Source organism: Pieris rapae, chromosome 13 (genome assembly GCF_905147795.1).
Source record: "Pieris rapae chromosome 13, ilPieRapa1.1, whole genome shotgun sequence".
NCBI lineage: Eukaryota > Metazoa > Arthropoda > Insecta > Lepidoptera > Pieridae > Pieris > Pieris rapae.
This window is the reverse complement of record NC_059521.1, coordinates 1,860,526-1,875,637: the sequence shown is the minus strand read 5'-3', so window position 1 is coordinate 1,875,637 and position 15,112 is coordinate 1,860,526. Positions and strand designations below refer to the sequence as shown.

Below are 15,112 nucleotides of genomic sequence, written 5' to 3'. Positions count from 1 at the left end.
AACACAATATGTGAAATATCAAATGACGTTTCCACTTACGAAATGTGTGATCTTTGTGAAGTACCTACCTACTTGTTTTAATAGCAGATTCCTTTTGTTATGTACCTTGGTTGTAGCGGCTAAATATTAAGCCCCTTGAATTTAAAGTAGACTTTACTGCAATAGCGACTTTTGATGTAACGAGTTCGAGTATAGCCATAGCGATTGTTTTTATTAGAACATTTGTAACGAATTCCAATAAATTCTTCATAATTCAAGATATCATTTGGAATATGGTGTAATGGTTGCAGCTCCTTATAAACCATGTGTAAAAAACTTGGCGATTAAAAAGAGTGGCGGAGAGTTTATTGCCAGTCCTTCTCTTCCGTTCTACGCCCTTGATTTGAGAACTGGCAGTTAATGTAAAATTTGAATCATTTAATGTATATTTCTTTTTTTTGACGTTCAAAAGTGTTACCTATATGAATAAATGATTTTTGATTTGATTTGAGATAAATTCAAGGAAATTAAGATACTTATCTTTCCATCGCAATATATATTTATGAAAATATTATGTATGTATACAAAAATAGTGATAAGTTAACTAGAATAGAACGTACGCACTATGTCAATACTCGGAACAAACGCAGGCTGCAATTTTCCCTATCTAAAGTTAGTAATTCTTTTTTGGGAAAAGGGATACTCTTTAATAAAATCCCAGAGGCCCTTTTATCTGTGCCTTTTAATAAATTTAAGAAATGTGTTAAAGAAAAGCCTACTATAAAGTTACCGATTATTTAATTATATAAGGGCCTGGGACTAGTGCTGGGCAGGCTACTTCTAATTAATTTGCTATATTTGTTTTAAAATAAGTATTGTTTGATGATTTTCTTTTTTAAGAGACTTTTTCTCTCGGCCTATCTGTCTATTTTGCCGATGAGTAGGGATGCCTACAGGTTCAAATTTATTGACATGGAATAAAGTAATACCTGTATATCTTATGTTCCATAATAAACGTATTTTATTTTTTATTGCGCACGAGTGTGCCCCGCCAAAGTTTATTTATTTTTGCAATCCCACAGATTTAACAGTCAGCAATCCTTTCATTTGTTTTGTCTTTTTTATATTGGCTAAGGTAACCCTATGTTTCGCAAGTAAATCTATGGTTCAGTAAGTTTAGTTACAATGTGACATTTTAAGTAGCAACTGTATCTACTCAGAAGTGTGTGTCTCGATAATTCCTCGTCATAAGGGTAGTCCCTTATCGTCGTTATACCCAAAATCCACTGTAGGTGAAAAGAAATGAAACAACATATATATTTATTAATATATTTCGTGATGCAATCTTATAACACTAACTTTGTCGCACCATGTTTGTCTCGTTCCTTACTATACAGAGAGAAAAGGACACACTTAGGTGCGACAAATTCGATTGCATTGATTTATTAGTACAATTTATCGTACCTAAAATTTAGGCTTAAACATTTTTACTCTAAATTTTAGGAACATAAAAATCTTAAATACTTTGTTAGGTACATCTCAAACATTAATTTCAAACCTGAAGATAAGTTACAAACATCAAATTTTTACTTATATTATTCTTATAACACATTTAAGGACAATGTGCAATAACCGTTACAAAACTAAATTATTCGAAAATAGGCGTAAATAAAGTAACAATTCGTAATAAATAACGTTTGGAATCTATGGGATTATCATTTTCTAAAGCTATAGATACAATAACGAGCTAAATGCATACATTTTGACAGATGACGTAAAGATGTTGCCAGTGACGCCAAGTTAACTATGGCAGACAGATAATATACAGTTCAGTTAACAGATGCTCGTCACTTTTAAACTTGTATTGTACCACAGAGTAAAAACACTCCATGCCCTGTTTCTCGAAGGGCCAGAGGGTTCCAATCAGAGTATACGCGAACCTAGATATAGTTTTGAGAATAGATGAACATGACATTAATCGTTAATTTATATTTCTTGAATGGATATTGTTGTTACTTACCACTCATTTAAAAATAGTGATATTTTGACATGTCTTTTATTAAAACAACTTTTACACATTTAAAGAAAAATACTTTTTTAACGGATTAGTTTACAATAATACATAAATAACATTAATCCATTAAAAAAGTGTTTTTCTTTAAACGTGATATTTTGACTCACATTATTTGCTACCATTGTAATTGGTGGCAGGCAAATGGTGCCATCTCTGTCATTAGATCACGATTTTGTATCTTTAACTTTTATAAGGGTTTTGTACAAACTATAAAGCGTCTAGAACCGGTTTTACAATCGCGAAATAAATATAGCTACATTAATAAAAATACAACAGGCATAATGATTGTAAAAACGATTCTTTAATAAATAACATATATTTTCATTTGTACAGCTTGTAGGCGATTATCGAAATATTTTTAAATTCAGTTTCAATTTTGTAATAGTAATCCTTCATGGTAATGGCAGGATAATTTATTTATAAGCCAGTCAGAAATGTATTTTAAAGCGTTAAATTTATAACATTGTGGCTGAATATCTCAATTTAAAGAAGAACCAGCTAATTAAACTAACATATTTTTTTATAAGCGTTCGACAACCGCCTTTACTATTGAGGGATGAGGTAATGAAGAATAATCTAAGTAGAAAACATTAGCCTTAAATGCAATGCCCATAGTAGAGATTTCAATCCAATATCTCTAATTATTCGAGTGGAATTTTAATTTCATCAGTCAACGTAACGATAAAGTAACTTATTTTTATTGTCTGTGGGTAGGGTTGACTTGTGGAATGTTCTATTGTTTGTGATTTAACTATGAATCGAAAAATTATCAATTTCAACTTCAATTCGTCAGCTGCTATTTTAATATGTGTACTGTTAATGAAATTTATTCGAAAATCTTTTTGACAGACTTTCTATATACATATATTTATTGTCACATATTTATTTTCTGTTTCAACTAAGAGCGAAAATCGACCTGCTGATGGGGGTCAACAAAAGAAATTCATAAAAATATTTATAGTACATCCTGATTCAACAAGAATAATTATTTGTTACCCAAAACCCATCTATCTTATATATTCCAGCCCATATCCACATAATGAGCTTTTTATACTTTATTATCTAATTTGAAAAAAAAAACGCGACCAAATACGCAAAAAATGTGCCAAAACACGTGCACATAAGCGACACGAAGACGTCACTGTTACTGAAAAAAAAAAGTATGGAGAGCGAACGGGAGTATTTGATTTAAGTAATATAACCAAGTACAGGTCAATCGTTTTTCACTCTTGCAACAGAGTATAGAAAAGGGCATTGCTTAGTCCATTCTCTATGCCAAAAGCCAAAGCTACCATAGACCAATACCAACAATTTATTCTTTAGCAACGCCAATGATCGTAAGGATGTAGATGAAGATGTTTATGATGTCCAAATATAGATTAAGAGCCGCGAACACATATTCCTCTGGCGAAATGCTGTATTTGTGTTTACCGCCCATCATCAGCTGAGTGTCGTAGATCAGATAAACCGAGAAAAGCAGAGCTCCAAGAGAGGCATAGACGAGCATTACAATTGAGTTGCGAGGGATGAAGATCGCGATTATACCTAAAAAAAAAACATAATTTTTTAATTTTTTTTAAACAAAAAAAACGGTTGTTATCAGTATTCATGACCAAGGAGAGACCTAAATGCTGAATAATTAAAATAATTTTCATTTATATCGAAATTAATTTAAATTAACATTAAGTTTAGTATTCTAGTTGTATCAATGATAAAGAACAAATCTAAGTCAAGCAAGAAATAAACAATACTTAGTTATGGATACTATAAAGCAGTGTTGGCCTAGTGGCTTCAGCGTGCGACTCTCACATCTGAGGTCGTAGGTTCGATCCCGGACAGCCCCAATGGACTTTCTTTCTGATATTTTATTTATTTTTATATAAATTATTTAACATTTGCTTGAGGCTGATCACCTACTTGCCTATTAGATCTAAAAATGATGATGAAACAGTTTCAAAAATCTGAGAAAATATCGTTTGTATCCCAAAAGTAACAAACCAAATCCGGAGATAAAATTTACTTTTTTTTTTTTTTTTTTTTTTTTATTTTTTTTTTTATTTATTTGGTGCACAAAACACATTATAATCTTTACAAAAATAAACTTAAAACTAATAGTTATGAACAGGATTCTAATGTAAAACCATGTGCACACTGCAAAATTAATGTTACATCAATAAAAGGCTCATAACTAACAAAGGTAACATAGTAAAAAAAAAACAATAATAATAATAATAATAAGTTCCTCGACACCAATTTAACGTAACGTTAACCAGGACCACAAGGGTCAGCACTTAACCTACGATGGAGGATGTCTTTAACGACACTAATGAATTTATTGATGTTGCGACAGAATATGTCCACAAGTAAGTGGTTGCTCTTTGCCATCTCGTTATATTGACGAGCCATCCTGGTCAAAGGGTTGTAAAAAGAGATGTTATTCTTATAAGTTTGAAGGGAAAATAAATTGACTTCGTTAGCTCTACGGGCACTAAATCTAATGTTAAGGCTAATGTGAGCTAGTAGTTCGGGAGAGTCTATAATGGAGTGGGTGATTTTGTAAAGGTAAACTAAGTCGAAGACTATGCGTCTGGATTTACTTTAACACAATAATCCCCCCTTCCCGCTCATACCGCGTAATATGAAAAATAAATAAAAAAATCTGGGAAACACGAAATTAATAAAGTTATTTAGAACAATTTCATAACAACACAATTGAAACATATGCAACAATATAAACTATGAACTTGACAAATCAAATCTCATACTACAGAAAAATAACTCTTTCTTCTTCTTTCATTCTTAGAAACCTCCATAGTAAGCTTTACTCTGATCCCTTAATTAGTGATACTTACCAAACAGCAAGAGTATCACGGTAGCACACAGAAGTATACCACCCATGGCCGTGAAGTCCCATTTAGTCTGCATCGCGAAGAGAGTCAGAGCGAAGCAGATAGCTGCCGTTATTCCCACCGCCATCATTACCTAAAATATATTGGCATAGAGTGTCTCCCAACTTTTTTGTGTTATGTTCCATATTAGCCTTTCTACAATTCTTACGACCTCATGTATATATACAAGGTTTTTAAATAAAAAAAATATTGGTTTATTTATAATAGTCAAATTATCGGTTTTAGCAAGAAATTACTACAAAAATGTAAACGAATCACAGTAAATAATTACAAGTACCAAATAATTTGAATATGTTTTTGAAAACTTAACAATCAGGCTGATTTTTTTTTATAGAACAGGGGGCAAACTGGCAGGAGGCTCACCTGATGTTAAGTGATACCGCCGCCCATGGACGCTCTTAATGCTAGAGGGCTCGCGAGTGCGTTGCCGGCCTTTTAAGAATTGGTACGATCTTTTCTTGAAGGATCCTAAGTCGAATTGGTCCAGAAATACTTACTGGTTTTTAGTTTACGCGTAATAAACATAATGTATATAAAAAAATATCTATTTTTTATATAAAACGGCCAAAGAGCAGAAGGCCCACCTGATATTCAGTGATACCGCCATAGACATACTCAACGCCAGAGGGCTCACGAGTGCGTTGCCGGCCTTTTAATAAATAATTTTTCTGATTATATAATCTATAGCCTTCCTAGTCAAATAGACTAGAGATTATAAATGGAACAATGACATGGCTGCAATCGAATCTAACTCTGAGTTGAGTTAGTTTTAGAGTAATTTTTAATTCACTCACCGCATCACTCTTGTAAACAGAGCTGGTGACGCCAAGCAAGAAGCTCTCTGCGAGGGTGAAGAGACCGAGGAAGATAAAGTTGGTGGGTGACTGACGGCGGAGGTCACCGCAGCACGACATCGCGATCAAACATACAAACATCACCACAAACGCTACCCAGCTGAAAATAAACGCCAATATTAAAGCTTAATTTGTATTTACTTTATTATATATTTAGGGACTAAGACAATGAGAATGAATCGACAGCACACGACAGCTTTTTAAAAAGTCGACAACGCATTTGCGAGACATCTCTTCATGCATCTGTTACATGGAAAGAAAAACTGGCAGTGCTCCAGTGCCTGTGCTGCTATTCTAACCCCTGTCACACACACTAACTGCATTATAATAAATAATTTATTTGCAAGAAAATTACATTTATATCGATCAATTATAAAAATCAACACAATTAGGCATTATATAAATAGGCATGAAAATGTCATAGTAATTTCATTAAGTAGATAAACAGACATTTTTAATTGTCCCTTGAGAGAACTGATTTGCTTTATTTCAGTTCCTATAAGAAATAGTTTTGTAAATATTTTAATCTATTATATATATCTGTTTAATGTTGTATGGTATTTTTGTTTGTGTGTGATTTAAATGTTACCGCATTGGAATAGTCTGTAATAGTATCTCAATTCTATTAAATAATCAAGTGAGTCACATATCAGATTTTTAATTCCGTAGAATTCTGACGGCTATCATTTTGACATGTCAGAGATGACAATTTCGATGGAGAATTTTTATTAGTAGCAACACTTATGAATTGTCAGAATTCTACGGAATGAAAAGTCTCATATTTAAATAGGTAATACTCACAAAGCCCAAGTATTTTGCTGTGCCCATAGTTTGGTCGGTGCATGGTATACGAACAGAGTGATGAAAGACAGCGTTACAAGCAGCTGACACATCAAAATGGAGTACACCTAGAAAAAGATTTAATTTTTTTTCGTAAAAAAATTATATTTACCAAAACAAATGAATGTTAAAATACGTTGATTATGATATAGTAATACACATTTAAATAACTTACGTAAATAATGTAATAAATTTGCCAGTTAAAGTTTTAAACTTTTAAAGTATTTCTGAACCAAGGGTCCTTCAAGAATGAGCGTACCAATTCTTAAAAGGCCGGCAACGCACTCGCGAGCCCTCTGGCATTGAGAGTGACCATGGGCGGCGGTATCACTTAACATCAGGTGAGCCTCCTGCCCGTTCGCCCCCTGTTCTATAAAAAAAAAATCTACGAACCTTCCGGACAAATGCCTTCCTGATGCTCTGCTCGTTAAAGTCGAAGCCTTTCACGTCGGCATCATCACCCAGCCCCGCGGGCCCTCCGTACCCAGGCTGTAACATTTATACAATATTTTTTATACATATATAAAAACAAAACAAAAATATTTTATTTACTCATATAGGTAAACAAGTACACTTATCAACGTCAAATAATTAAATTAATTGTGATTTTACATTTACTATAATAAAACATAAAAACAAAACAAAAATATCTTTATTCATATAGGTAAACAAGTACACTTATGAACGTCAAAAAAAATCAATTGTGAATTTACATTTACTGCCAGTTCTCAAATCAAGGGCGTAGAACGGAAGAGAAGAACTGGCAATAAACTCTCCGCCACTCTTTTTAATCGCCAAGTTTTTTTACACGACGTTTGTAAAGAGCTGCAACTTAACCTGAACTAAATGCACCTTTATGTATTAAATATCAAAAACCAGCGACGCTACAAACTTATTAGGTCTGCGCCTCAGATTTCTGTGTCTGTTTCATGATCCTTTGTCAATCAGTAGTGATAAGCCATATGTGTCTAAACATAAGCCGGTTTCCTCACGATGTATTCCTTCACCGTTCGAGCGAATGTTAAATGCGCATATAGATAGTCATTGGTGCAAAGCCGGGGATCGAATCTACGAGCTTAATGATGAGGGTCGCACGCGGCAGCCACTAGGCCAACATTGCTCCAGTAGCAAACTATCACCAAAGAGATGCGGACAAAGGTTGTGAAAATGCACCAAAAAATTTACGCTACATATGCGACATTAGAGCCAAAGTGATCTTTAATCTTTCTTTAAGCTGTGTCGTAGATTCATAAATAAGATGTTTTAATTTTTAAAAAGTTTATCGTTCTTCGACTCGATTCTTATATTGAAACCTTAAATTCTTTGTATTCTTCAATTACGTCACCACTTTCTACTCGACTATATGAAACTTTCACTATATGACTTAATTCCAACAAATAAATAAGTACATTTGTTACGGCTTTGGTGCTGACAGCAAACAAGGCATCATCCATGACCGAACATAATTATTATTAAAGCCTACTAGATTTCCAAGACAATTACACGCACTAAAATGGTAAGCAAATAATGTTCCTCAATATTTGAATCTGTAATTAGATTTTCTAGATTTACCCAAGAACGTCACTTTCATACAAATTAATTTGGTTGCATCTACCAATAAATAATATTAAAAATGTATTCATATTAAATTCTAGTTTCATTTTCGGAAGGTCCGCTAATAAAATTACTCACCTCTCCATATCCAGCACCACCATAGCCTGCCTGGAATCCTGGTTGCGGAGGATAACCGCCGGGGGGGTAGCCCCCTTGGGGAGGATAGCCCCCTTGGGGAGGATAGCCGCCTTGCGGGACACCTCCTTGCGGGTAGCCACCTTGAGGATAACCGGGTTGCGGGTACCCGGCTTGCGGATAACCACCTTGCTGATCTGAAATCGAGAAAAAGATTTTATATTTACATCCAGCATATGGAGACGAAAATCGTATTATTATATCGATTTTTTAATATTTACTTCACGTTACACAATACAGATGTAAATATAACATCAAAAGCGTATGTTTTGTCTTTATCAGTCTAATATAAAATAAACGTAAGGAAACATTGTTAAACAATACTACGCGTCAAACCTTTAAACTTTGTCCATGCGCTGTACAAAAAAGTATGCGAATTCATTAATAATATGTACAAAGAAAGTATCTATCAAGTCTTAACGTTAACATTTGATGGGTTTAACTGTCCAAAGTAATAAAAAATTGCAATATAGCGTGCAATGCTTAACGTTTAACGTTGTCACGATATTAAAACATGAATGCATTTCACAAACGACAAGCAGTCAACAAAATCCTTTAAAAACTAAATTTATTTCATATAAACGTATTTTTTTGTAATTAATCAATCTGAATGAATCACTTTCTTTGCAAACAACGATTTAATATTATCATAAACACTTGTAACACGTGTTATCACACCTTTTTCGTTCATATTATAAGTTAGATGCACCAAAATCGCAGACAGTTTGTCACCAATACAGCCTCCGACTCAATGAAACATTCTAGACGTATACAGATTTATCTGGTGGAGCGAAGGACGAAAATAGCATAGCAACCGCACATGCGTACTGGGAATATGCCTTTCAATAACAAATGGTTGCTAATCATAGATAAAATAATGAGAAAAATGTTCTATTGTTATAATGATTTGTTTCTTCGTAGTTTGATAAGTTTATGTATTTACCAAGACGATCAGTTTATAATGCTTCAAGGTAAAAGAAGAACAGGGCCGGTACTCTGCGATTGCGTTTTTGTACCGGGTGATCCTAAGGTAGGCGATATCAGCGCGGCTATTGAGAGAACTATTTCAAAATTACATACGAATACGTTGAAATCTTGTCGAAATTACAGAGTACCGATGCTGAATATATTTTTTTATTGTAATAGGAGGCAAACAGGCTGGAGGCTCACCTGATGTTAAGTGATACCGCCGCCCATGGACTCACATTGGCAGAAGGCTCGCAATTGCGTCTTTCAAGAATTGTTAAAAGGAAAAGTCGAATAGGTTCGGACTTCGGAATAACTTCAGTATTTGAATTGAATTTTATCATCTTCTGCTTTCATTTTAAGTACAAACAATATATATATTATGTTGATACGGTTCAAAGATTAATTTATAATATCGGAACCTTCTTGGCCCAAACTACATCTGGATTGTTTTGAGAGTTACAATTAGAAATTATCCTGCATTTAAATAAAACAATCGACCCCAGACCACGGAAACTATTGTATTACATTAGGTGAAAGTTTATTTTCCTTTTCAATGTTGCCTTAATAAATACGACGCACTTGGCAAGAAGTATGGAATCGATCCACTTTCAGCGTTGTCATGTATGAGTCACACAATTTTATGGAAAATTGCGTCTCACAAAACGTAAAGAATAAGCACTAAAAAATTGAAGTTTCCATTGCTATCATATGATATATTAAGAAGAATTGATTCCTCGCAAAGTTTTGGAAAAAAAATGATGAACGAGATAATAAAAACCAATGGTCTTTTGGTTGAAATTTCAACTGTACTTTGGTGTCGAGATCTCTAGCGGCCCATCCGTAGATATTGATGTTCTTTAATATTATAGCCTATATTCATCTGTGATAATGTTGCATTCAAATGGTGAAAGAATTTTTAAAATCGGTGCACTACTTTTTGAGCCAATTCGTTTCAAACATACTTACAAATCTTTCCACTTTATAATATTATTATTATTATTACAAACGGCCTGTGGCGAGTTCGCACTGGAGTACAGTACGTATAGATCATTAGTAGCTGTCCCCGCGAACTTCGTTCCTTCTTAATGTGATTTTACTTAATGTAAGAATACCTTTTTAGTACATACCAACACGGAACATTTTGCTATGCTACCCCGGAGACTGTTCGGTTTTCCGGAATGAATTTTTTTTAGGTTTTTGTGTGATTTTTCTCTATATAAACCTCAGAGTTCACGTCATAATGTTTTAATTAACAAATAAATAATAGGGGTTAATCGAAGAGGGGTGAAAATTAAGAGTTGTGTGCATTTTTGTAAGCTGTATCAAAAAAAAAATAAAAAACAAATATTATTATCTAAAAAATAAAAGTTTATGGGTAGACCACCCTTACAACTTAGGGGTTTGAAATATAGATAGTAGCCGATTCTCAATATTACTCAACATTCATAAAAAATATCATAACACCTAGTTGAGCCGTTTCGGAGGAGTATGGAACGAACATTCTGACACGAGAATTTTATATATCAGATATTATAGAATTATTAAAGATAGATTAGTAGATTATTATATTGGTATTGATAGTAAAGATGTGCACATTGCTTTGTAGATTTAGTAAATGTAGACACATTGCTTATTGAACCAACATTTTCTTACACTGTTAAAGAAAAAACTCATCTCCTTTACGTCCAAGTTTTGTAATCATTAGTGCTCAAATCAGATTGACTATTCGAAGTACTAACATATTTCAGGACCAGGAAAAAGCAATCACAAATAGTAAAATCGATCGGCCGTGACCATGATAACGTGAAAGTCAATTTCACCACCCACATATCTGTGAACCTAATTATACTAAAACCTGTTCAATACTAGGTAACTTCACCCAGATTAACATAGAAATAGTTAAAATTTATCAGATAATTGATTCACGATTGTACTGGGTTTTGCGGTATTGGTGTGATGTCCATAAATTGACTGGTCCAGAAGTCAATTTTACTCGAAGGACCAAGGAACTCGTGTATGCGTTTAACGAAAATCGCTTTAATGTTTTAGACACACATATTTATGTCGTTAAAAATAGCTTTTTTAAGGAGAACGTTCAATCATTTAGCTTTTTATTCAGACCGTACGTAATTAAATCAATATCACCGTTAATGATGGATAGTTTGATAACAGTCGAGTTCTTCTCACAGAAGCCATTTACGTAATCTCATATGAAGGCTCCGTAAGCTCAACCTAGTTTATTAACACATTACTTAATATTTCACAATATTTTTAATGAAACTCAATCTTAATTTATTTATTTCTAATGACTTAAAAACCGGTATACTGTATAAATACAAACCTAACCTTCTTATTATTTCTGTTTGTTCTTAACTATTTTCGCGTATTAAAAGTTGAATTTTTATCTATTTCTTTAATAAAATTATTGTTTTAAAACATTTGTAGGTTTTTCTGTTAAATATGCTAAATAAAATTTTTAAGCTATGTAATAAAAAAAAATATATTGTTTACCTTCATTACTTTCATCTTTGAAAAACATCACACCCAAATATTACCAAAGCGGAAATTCACCAAAAACCAAAATCGTTTTTCTTTAAACTAGAGATAAAGAAGGTCTAGCGATAAAAGTATTAAAAAATCTTCAACTTCGTAAATTGTACTTAAGAAATATTAATAATTCATATTTTAGTTTTAGTAGTCATCGTGCTGTGACGGTTGGTACATGAAATACCATAATAATAATAATAGGTATTACGTTACTGGTAAGAAATTGATATCTTAGATTACGCGAGATAAACCTTCTTTTCCTGCCTCAATGGTTTTCTACATTCATTAATTGAAAGTATGTTATAACTCGTAACAAGTGTATTTTTAATCTTTATCTGCCGAGACTATTTAAATATTATACATATACCATACATTTTCATTAAATTAACAAAATATAAGGATTATTACTTCTACTATAAAAGATTAGAAAATATAGTAAGACATTGTGTATTTAATAGCCGCTTATGACGTTTAAAATTATGCCAAAGTAACTAAAAATCGTTTTTAACCTTGAAGGCTGCATTACAATACAAAGTGTAGTTGTTGCAACTTGTTAGTTATACTAGGTAGGACAATATTAAATTCATAAATTTTTATCTATTTCAGATCTACATTAAGTATATGAATTTTATGTTTACACAGTAATTTTGTGCATATATTTTATTTATTTATGAATGTATAAATTGTCCATAAAGGGGCAAAATAAATTTAGTTTGATGATAGTCACCATTAAAAATTGTCCAAAAACACAGGACATCTTTCTTTGTTTCAACGATTGTATTTAGTAAGGCAAGTAGATAAATATGATCCCTTTAATTTATATCATTGCTATTTTACTGGAAATCAAACCAAGGTTTTGGTAAATAAGCCAACAATGCAATAATTATAATAATAATAATATTAAGACAGTATAAAATATTCATATAGGGAAATGATTCATTGTTTATCTGCTATGGGAAATTCCTCAAAATTAACATATACTATTTAAGTTCACTCAGAAGATGTATCTATACTGATAAAGTGTTAACTGTAAACTGACTAAAGTGATTCATACAATAATATCTAACACATCACTGCTTATGAGAATATAATGGTTTTTGTGCAATTGAATAATACAGTAAACCAATTCTTTAATAACAGGCAAGATGTGACATTTCATCATCACATATTTTAGAAACATGAACATTAACTATATTAAAAAAAAACTGATAAATTGCAACATTTTTTTCATTTCATTGTTTATGAAGTTATTTTGTACAGCCCAATAGTGTAATCATTAAAAAAAATTGAGATAAATTATTATATATATGGCAACTTTATGCCATTAACTCATTATATAATTGCAAAAGCATTTCTATCATTTGCTTGGGTCATTATACGAAACATAGCATAGTTAATTTTATTCTATACTATGTTATTTACAGATAATATTTATAGCCTAATTACACATAAGCAATTTGCAGTGGTGAGATTTGAGTGTGGTTTGGGTGCATTTTTAGACATAAAATTAGTCGATACATATGTATGTGTAGGTGTACATCAAGCCATAAAATAACATTCATACAACAGCGTTTCCATGAAATTTACTGTTTTTAGTTTAAACAGTTAAGGGTAGAACATGGAAATTGTTTCACAGTGTATATATAAAATAAATCCCAGATCTAGTTTGATTTATACTTCTTGGTAAATTAAGAATGTTTTTAAAAGTAATTATTGCTTTTATAATGCTAATTATACTTAGTCAAAAGCTACAAGGAATCACTGTTGCAACACATAAAATATTAAAATAATAAAAACCTCCTGGATATACTCCTGGATTCTGGAACATTGTCCAAAGAAATAGCTGCAGGAAAAGAAAGAATATATTAGTTTAGAAAAAATAATACATACACATTGTGTTGTAGTTGGGTTGCTCGGATGAGTTAATCTTTTCGGTTGCCGTTTTGACAAAATTTTGTTGAACTTATGAAGCAAAAAGCTGGAATTACAAAAAGATTTATATTTAATGAAAGTCCATTCTTACTTATCTAATTAATTATTTAGCTAATAATAATAATAATATTAGTTAATAGCTATTAGTTTAATTAGCTCAGGAGCATTGAATACTGTATACTGAAAAACCAATCAACAGACAGCCAACTACCTTAATAAATTATAAAGAATAAAAGTTACAAATAGAACAGGATGGTATAAATAAAAAAGATGAGCTGTTATATTAATTATTATTGTTAATTATTTGGTAAAAATCATTCCTATATTAGTTATTCTTATATACCCTACCCTACCCATATTAATCATTTATAGGTATAGCACAAATAATTCGAACGGTACTTGCTTAAAGATAAAAAAAACTTTAAATTATATAAATAAATAAAAAATCAACTACAAATATATACATGCGAAATTTGTGATGAATATTGATTAATATTTACATTACGCCAACGACTGATGACGAATAAAAAGTGATGCAACACTAATACTAAAGCTGCTAATTTGAAAGAGGTTTTGGTGAAAAATAATGAAATAAGGCTATTTTACACATTACCTGATGATTCTAAAAATTTGTATAAAGCCACTATTACAGAAAATACTAGAATTGTCCTTGAGAATTTTTGGTGTTAAGTGTTAGTTCCGCATACATTATGATGTTTGAAAATATTTTAAATCTACATACCTCTGTTATACTATTTTAATCGGCCTTAGGTCGATAAAAACACAAACACAATTGAAATTTTAATCAAATCACTAAAGTTAACAGCACTGAATCTGCAACGGTTTCACACAACACCGAGGTAGTTGGTACACTGCTAACTGCTTTCTTTTAGGGCACAGGCCACAGACTACAAAGCAGTATAACAATTAATACGTCATATTATATGTAATTTTATAAACCACCGTTTGCGGTAGATGGCACTGATAAAAGCTTAGAAAATAAACTAAATTAAAATTCCCAATAGATAATCATATATCAGTATGTATATGATCACTCCATGTATATGTATATATATATATTTATATTCAGACTGCTTACACACTTAAAGAAGCTTTACTTCAAAAAAATAATATGCTTATTGTCTGACGCCATTTCTGACCATCTGAGATAGACATCTAAATCCAAATATTGATAAAGTGTGCCAATAACTAATCGACGGATTGTAATAGCCATCTATCCATGGTAGGTCGGATCGGTG

General features: G+C 32.0%; 1 protein-coding gene across 2 annotated transcripts; it reads right to left on the bottom strand.

The window, feature by feature from the left end:
* Positions 1-1,294: 1,294 nt before the first annotated feature.
* On the bottom strand, positions 1,295-14,736 carry LOC110992212 (protein lifeguard 1). 2 transcript variants are annotated; one of them, XM_022257943.2, is made up of 8 exons: positions 14,596-14,736; positions 13,812-13,899; positions 8,349-8,542; positions 7,050-7,145; positions 6,618-6,724; positions 5,757-5,916; positions 4,906-5,035; positions 1,295-3,598 (listed from the first exon to the last, which is right to left on the bottom strand). In XM_022257943.2, the coding sequence occupies exons 2-8, from the start codon at positions 13,813-13,815 to the stop codon at positions 3,366-3,368; spliced, it is 924 nt and encodes a 307-aa protein (XP_022113635.1). In that variant the 5' UTR covers positions 13,816-13,899; positions 14,596-14,736; the 3' UTR covers positions 1,295-3,365. The 2 variants fall into 2 exon arrangements, with proteins under 2 accessions (XP_022113635.1, XP_022113627.1); XM_022257935.2 differs by lacking the exon at positions 13,812-13,899 and adding an exon at positions 13,719-13,764 and having other exon boundaries at positions 14,596-14,654.
* Positions 14,737-15,112: the final 376 nt, after the last annotated feature.